Here is a 7205-nt window from a genome sequence, read left to right on the forward strand (position 1 = left end):
TCTCCACTCCCCAGTTGTGGACATCACTGACTTCCCAGAGATCGTGGAGAACAATGAGATCGGTGGAGCGGGCAACATGCTAAAGACTCTGGACCCCATCCTGATCACCATCATCGCTATGAGCGCCCTGGGGGTCTTCCTGGGGGCCATCTGCGGCGTGGTGCTCTACTGTGCCTGCTCGCACGGCGGCATGGCCGACAGAAACTTATCCGCTCTGGAGAACTATAACTTTGAGCTGGTGGACGGCGTGAAGCTAAAGAAGGACAAGCTTAACTCACAGAACTCGTACTCAGAGGCATGAGGCGCCAACCAATGAGAGAAAACCTCTCCTCGGGGGAGGGCGGGCTAAGAAAAAGGACTGCTGCTGCCCTCCCGTTTGCAGGAGGACAAGGCTCTGAGGTTCTGGGAACCAATGGGAGTAGAATTGGGACTGAGCCATGCTTTTCTCAGGAGCTGCAGTGACAGAACCTACCAGTAGGGGACACTGTGTACAAAACAAAAACAAACAAACAAACATTGAAATATGAGGATTAAGAAAACAAAACAAAAGAAATATGTACAGATGATTTAGATGATTATTTTAATTTTTTATTTTATTATTTTGTATTATTTTTAGTTGCTCATTTCTACAATCGGATGCTGGTGTTGAGACCAATATATGAAAATGTTATACGTATTTATCTTTTTTTTTTTTTTTCTTCTTCTTCTTTTTTCTTTTTTTCTGGGAGGAAAATCAGTTTGTTTAAACGTCATTGTTTTTGTGTTTAAAGGAGATGTGTGTAAAAAGAAAATCCCAAATGAACCATGACTGATAATGATGGGGAGTGGGACGAATGTGGATCTTAGGGTGTGGAGCTATGATCCAGCCCTGTTGGATTTCAGCTGTGGTTCAGTCAGTGCCTTTGGTACATCTTTTTTGGCCTCCTCTGTTCATTTGTAAAGGTTTTTTTTACATCCCTTTAGTTCTGAATCAAAAACAGACAAACAAAAGAAACGGAAAGAAAGGAAAAAAAACGGAATATGTTGGTCACATCTGCAAAACATGTCCCGGTTGATTCATTGCGCTTTAATGTTCAGAGCTCACATATTGTACATAAGTTTTAATATATTTTATTGCCCTTTTCAAAGAAAACGAGTAAAAGGACAAAAAAGAAGCTGCAGTATCCCTTTTTTCTTTGGTTGTGTGTTGTAAATACAATCCGTCTGACTGTTTTGTGACAGTGAAAATGTGTGCTATTTCTGTCCTTTTGCCACCCCTCCCCCAGAGATGCAGCTCATGTGTACAAGCTGGTGGTTTGACAAATCCAGTAGGCACACACACACACACACACACACAATTACACAAACATGCACACGCACATTTACATAGACCAACACAATCACACATACTCAAAGACACTCTCAGACAAGACTCTTCTGATGAACCTCTGCTCCTGCTCTGTGGAACATTGTCCAAGGATCACTGATGTGGCTTCACACATGCACACATTATACTTCATTGTACGTCAGCCTGGATCCTGGAGACATTCATAGACATTTCCATTATAGAAGGTCTGTTCAGTGAAATAATTGTTCCCCCTGGTAAATGAAATCTCCAAAAGGGGGGAAAGCAGGCCCAAACCTATCTCCATCCCTGTCTCTTTCTATATCTCTCTGATCAAGCTCTGGATGTCTTTCAGCCATACCAAAAAAAAAAAAAAAAGCTCATCATCGCCTCACGTTTGTCTGGAATAAGCTGCCACCTGCTCAGTGCCACCCCCAGGTTTCTTCACCTGCCCCTCTACAAAGTGCTCCTTACACCGTCTGCTCACCTCGAACGCACTTTGTCGTCAACTTGGGGCTATGTGTCTTGAACGAGACTCACAAATGTGGGGGCGCCTCAAGAATGGTGCTAATTTCTTCATGTTGTAGAGCATCTCCCATCGCTGGCCTCATGCTGTCGTGTCTTTTTGCTGATGTCGTACTGCGGTACAGAGAAGGGGACTGGTCTGATGCAGTCAGTGGTCATGGGTGGTGAGGTTATAGACGGATCGCGACATCGGCCTTGTGTCTGTACCAAAGGACCGTGGCCCTCAAACTTCGTGGGGGCCGGCAACAACACACTGTCCACTGCATCTACAGGAACAGCATTGAAACCAGCCCACCCTTAACTGTTCATTCTGATAATGCACTGGACCTTGGGTAGAGAGAACTACACGAAAAGACTGACTGCTGAAATATCTAATGCTGGGATGTCGATTATTTGGTCACTTGCATTGGAGAAGGGCTCAAGTGTCTTTTCCGAGCAAACCCCTCAAACCTAAGACCACCATACCAACCACATGTAGTATAAGCAACAGGGCTCCACCCACCCCCCCAACCCCAACCCCTCATGCTGACTCATGTTTTAAAGGTTACTCTAGGTATGTTTATGTGCTGTGTTGTGTTCTGTGGCAAAAAAAAACAACTCATCCTCTCTTCATTTCCCTCCAGTAGTTTCCAAACTCATGAACCCATTTCTCAATGCTACATGTGTGTGTCTGCTGAAGCTAAAGAGGGACGAGCTTCAGTGAGGTTTGATGAAGAAAGCATACTGTAGCGTCAAGGGTAAAAAAAAAAAAAGAAACGATGTTGCACTGATAGATATATTTAAAGAGGTTTATGTGTTTATAGCATTCATTTGTAAAAAACTAAATCAGAATAAAAAAGACAGTGTTCTTTTTTTTATAGTTTCAGAATATGTAATATGATTCTGAAATATACGGTTATCCAGATGTTTTCATTATTGAAAAAGTTATACAAAATTTCCTATAGTAAAAAAATTCCCATTTACCTGATTACCCGATTCTCTCTTGGTTTTTGTACTGTCGTTTGAATTTTGTGCTGACTTTTTTTTACGAGAAGAAGAGGAAAAGAATCTTTTATTTTCAATACTGCTTCTGTAATTGCTGTTGTAGGAAGAAAAAAAACCCTGAATAAAACAGCAAGGCCTTAAAAACTGAAATCACTGTTTTGTATTTCCAACATCTGCTTCATGAAAAGAGAAAACCGCCGATGTCTACTGTCTCAGATCAGTTCAGATCAACGGACGATCCAAAGATTCCGATCCAATAAATGTTTTTTCCTACGATGTGCTGAATGTGTTTGGCTTATTATTATCTTTATTATTATTATTATTATTATTATTATTATTATCCCATCTGTTCTCTGAAGGAGTGCAGCTGAAAGGTTGCATGTAATCTCATTTAGTCTCTATAGATACTCCACTCCAAAAAATAAAGGGCTCTGAGTGGGTCAGTGGTCTAATGCGCTGCCACTATGTCCCAGGGGTCGCTTTGGCATCAGCAGCCGGAGTCTGAGAGAGCACAGTTAACCATACTCTCTCCGGATGGGTAAATGTAGATGGCGCTCTCTCTCCCTGCATCACTCTTGAAGCAATATTGGCCAGTACAGGTGTCTGGCAGCTAGTGTGGTGGTGCTGGGGACCCGAATGCTTTCCTCTGAGCATGTCAGCTGCCCAGTGATGAATAGAGGAGGAGACATGTGGCAAGCCCTTACCCTCCTGGTGTCAGGGGCATTGCTAGTGCTAGGGGGAGTTATGAACGGGTGGGTTAATTGGCAGTAAAATTTGACAAATAATTAAAAAAAACACCAAAACAAATAAAAAATATGATTAAAGGTGCTTCTAATGGTTCGTTGAGTGATTCCATAGAAGATCCAATTTTGGTTCCATAAGAAACATGTCTTTATTACAAGCATGGCTTTTTACCAAACCAAAAGTGGTTCTTCTATGGTATCGTGCAAAGAAACGTTTGAAGAACCTTTATTTTCAAGAGTGTATACAATTCTAAATGTTCAAGGACAGCCTTTGCAAACAGCATAAATACACAAATGACATTTTCTCAATTTCCTTACTTCAGCAAAATAGCTGGGAATCTCTGCATACATGCATTTTCCACTGACAATACGAAAGACATTCAACCTTGGGTGGTGCAAAGCTACATATAAAGCATATTACAGCCTTTTCTCAGAGACCTTGCACATTAACCATGCTTGTGCATGCAACAACATCTGCCTCACATATATATTCCTGTTCACCTTTAGGAACTCTTAAGGGAACCTCCTACAATGACCACATGCTTCACTGGAGTGTATATATATGAGGTGAAATGCAGGGAAGCCAGAAATACACAACTAAAAAAAGACCAATGGTTGTTATTGTTCATCAAGCAAGATTTAAACAGTCGTGCTGAAGTTGTGATGAATCTGCTTGGAAGGTGTGTTGTGTCCTTCTGTACTGTGAGAGAGGTCCTTCAAGAAGCTCCAAAGATCTCCAAAGACTAAAATTGCACGTTTTAAGGCATATGTTGTATCTGGAGAATAACAAAGGTCTCCAAAATGACAACTGGAAGTCTCCTCGAAGAAATCCTCTACTCTTTTAGCCCAAAGTTTTTTTTTCAGTTAACACTAGAGGCATGTTTGGAGTAAAGAGAGTCTAAGACATGCAGAAAAATAACTATGGTGGTGAATCTGTGATCTGTACTTTCTTAATTTTAGATTGCAGTCCGGCTGCTTCTGACAGAAGGGCTGGGTCATGATTGGGTCTTCAAGTCAAGTCAAGCCAAAGCAGCTTTACATAATCAGAAAAAAAGAAAAATAAATAACAATAGACATGAAAAATCGAAGACCCCCAGTGAGCAGCCAACAGCGACAGCGGCAAGGAAAAACTCCCTCAGAGCTGAAGGGAGAAACCTTGGGAGGAACCAAGACTCACAAGGGGGACCCGACCCGTCCTCCTCTGGTCAGAACTATTTATAAATTATTGATAAAAATGACCAAACCATCTATACTGTTGAACTGCTCTGATAATAATCATAATATATTATATTAATCATGGTGTAGTAGAACTTAATACAGTCATGGCAGTAATGATGGTTAATAGTGGTAATATTAATAGTCAAGCAGTCACCCCGAGTATCAATAAATCAAAAAATCCAGTGCATAGTGTAATATCTTCACCAAACACCGGGGGCTGCTCAAGCTCGCTATTGCTCTCCAGCTCTCCCTGAATGTGGTCGTAATTTTTAAGTATTTGCTCAGTAAATTAAACAATGTGATGGAGGCATAAAAGCTTCTTATTAATTAAAATACTGTTTATGAGGGGTCGTTTATTATTTTTAAGATTTTAATGGCCACTTAATAAAGCCATGTGAAACAAATAGATATTTGAGGCCAATGGTAATGGGTTAGTGACTGATGAATAATTAAGCTGTTTGAGTTTGCATTAAGACGAGTGTGGAGGGGATATTTGGATTGGCGGATAATGGGACATGGTCTGGTCAGGGATGAAATCAAATGCAGAACATTAAACGGGTCTTTACATGAACTGTACGATTGACAGTTGACTGCAGAAACTTGGTCAAAGGACATATTTTGTTGATTTCTAAAGTGAAAAGACTTAAAAAAGCAATACAGGTGCCCGAAATACACAATGTATTATCACAATTATCACAATTATCTCTGCAAAATAGTAACTGTATAATGTGCAAAGGTTTGGACACTTTACTGTCAGTAAACACCCTTTTGGCAGATAGCACAGCTTGCAAAAGTTTTTTTTTTTTTTTTTTTTACCAGCTGTCAATTTTTGTTTTAGGAATTCTCGCCCACTCCACAGATTTTCAAAGATCTGTTCAGCTCAGGAGGCTGCGAGGGTCATTCCGAAAGCTTCAGCTGGCTTTTCTTGAGTTCTAGTTCTAGTTCACGGTGGATTTCGAGATATGCTTTGGATTATTATTGTAGGAGCTTCTGTTCGTCCTCCTTACTAACAGTCAGTGTCACTATTTCCTTCCAGAATTGGCCGATATTTAGCTGAAAATAACTCCTAATGATTAATCTCGACTTGCTTAACCAGTCCTAATGAGTCCTAATGAGTCTAATTAGTTCAAAAAGACAACTAGAAAGCTTTCCGATTTCTTCTAGATGATCAGATATTGTAATGTAACTGGCCACAATCATTTGTTTCCTTCCTGTGGGTCCGTGGCTACCTTATAGGGTTTACTCCACCCTTCTGGCAAGCATATGTGCAGGGAGAACTTCTGTGGTCTTCCAGATCTAGAGACCTAGAGGTCTATTGCACTGGTTGCTAATCGTTAGGTGTATTATAAGATCTGTCTATTAATAGTTCAGTAATTGTTGGTTATCGAAGTCATGGCAGTGAGGAATGAAACTCTGGAGACAGCAGAAGGTCCATGGAAATGAAGCTGTACCTCTTGGGGCACCTGAGGTCTTTATTAACCCTCACATTATGTTTACACATTACCTGCAATCCCTTGTTGTTTGTAACATCAGAGGCAATTTACCCTCTCAAGACTTAAAATTTAAAATTTAATAAAAACCTTGTATCTCCGAAATGGCAAACCTTTCAGACTTTCAGTGGAGGTCAATGTAAAAAGATTAAGTCATTATGGAGCATTTCTATTGGTCCATCCATCCATCTATTGGTCCATTCATCATCGGTTTCTTTTCATTCTCCTCATAATTTCATAACTTAACAGAACTCGACTATATACACAAGCTCTATGGACAAAACATTCTGTCCATTTAAACAGTTAGTCACGGACGTTACAGTTATATTTAAAAGGCTGTGCCACATTATATCATTTCTTTTTAATGGTTGTGCCAATTATTGTATTATGCATTATTTATTATTCTTTGTATTTTTTAATTCCTTTATAAAATTATTTTAGTTTATTTTGTTATATCAGTTTTTACTGCTTCTACACCTGTGTGTGAATGTCAGCCATCAGCTGCAGACCAATAGTCTCAGTCAGACGTATCATGAATTTATGAATATTATAATGAACTGAACTCAGCAGCCAGTCATTCTAAATGCTATTGCACTGGCTGTGTTAAAACAGCATTTGGTGCTTAAATGTCCTGCAAAATTCATAAACCTGAGTCATAGAGAGCGATTTCCATTTAACCACTGCTGTCTTCCACAAATGTGATCCCGAGGATGTAATTGAATTTTAAGTAGCTCCTGCTTGTAAGTGTGGAATATACACTCACCAAGCACTTTATTAGAAAGACCTGTACACTCACTCATTCATGCAATTATCTAATCAGCCAGTCGGATGGCAGCACTGGCAGCAGTGCATAAGATCATGCAGATCAGATTATGTTCACATCAACCATCAGAATGTGGAGCTGGGAAGGCTGAGGCTGCA

At 40.2% G+C, this 7205-nt stretch overlaps 1 protein-coding gene across 3 annotated transcripts in view; it reads left to right on the plus strand.

Annotated features, from left to right (window-relative positions):
* nrp1a (neuropilin 1a) overlaps positions 1–2674 on the plus strand; it is an 83709-nt gene extending 81035 nt beyond the window's left edge. For all 3 annotated transcript variants that reach the window (XM_072679373.1, XM_072679372.1, XM_072679374.1), the window contains one exon: positions 15–2674. In XM_072679373.1, the coding sequence (XP_072535474.1) occupies positions 15–301 (287 nt within the window). In that variant the 3' untranslated portion in view covers positions 302–2674. The remainder of the gene's footprint in view (positions 1–14) is intronic.
* The last annotated feature ends 4531 nt before the right edge of the window (positions 2675–7205 follow it).

This window comes from Salminus brasiliensis, chromosome 5, assembly GCF_030463535.1.
Source record: "Salminus brasiliensis chromosome 5, fSalBra1.hap2, whole genome shotgun sequence".
Lineage (NCBI taxonomy): Eukaryota > Metazoa > Chordata > Actinopteri > Characiformes > Bryconidae > Salminus > Salminus brasiliensis.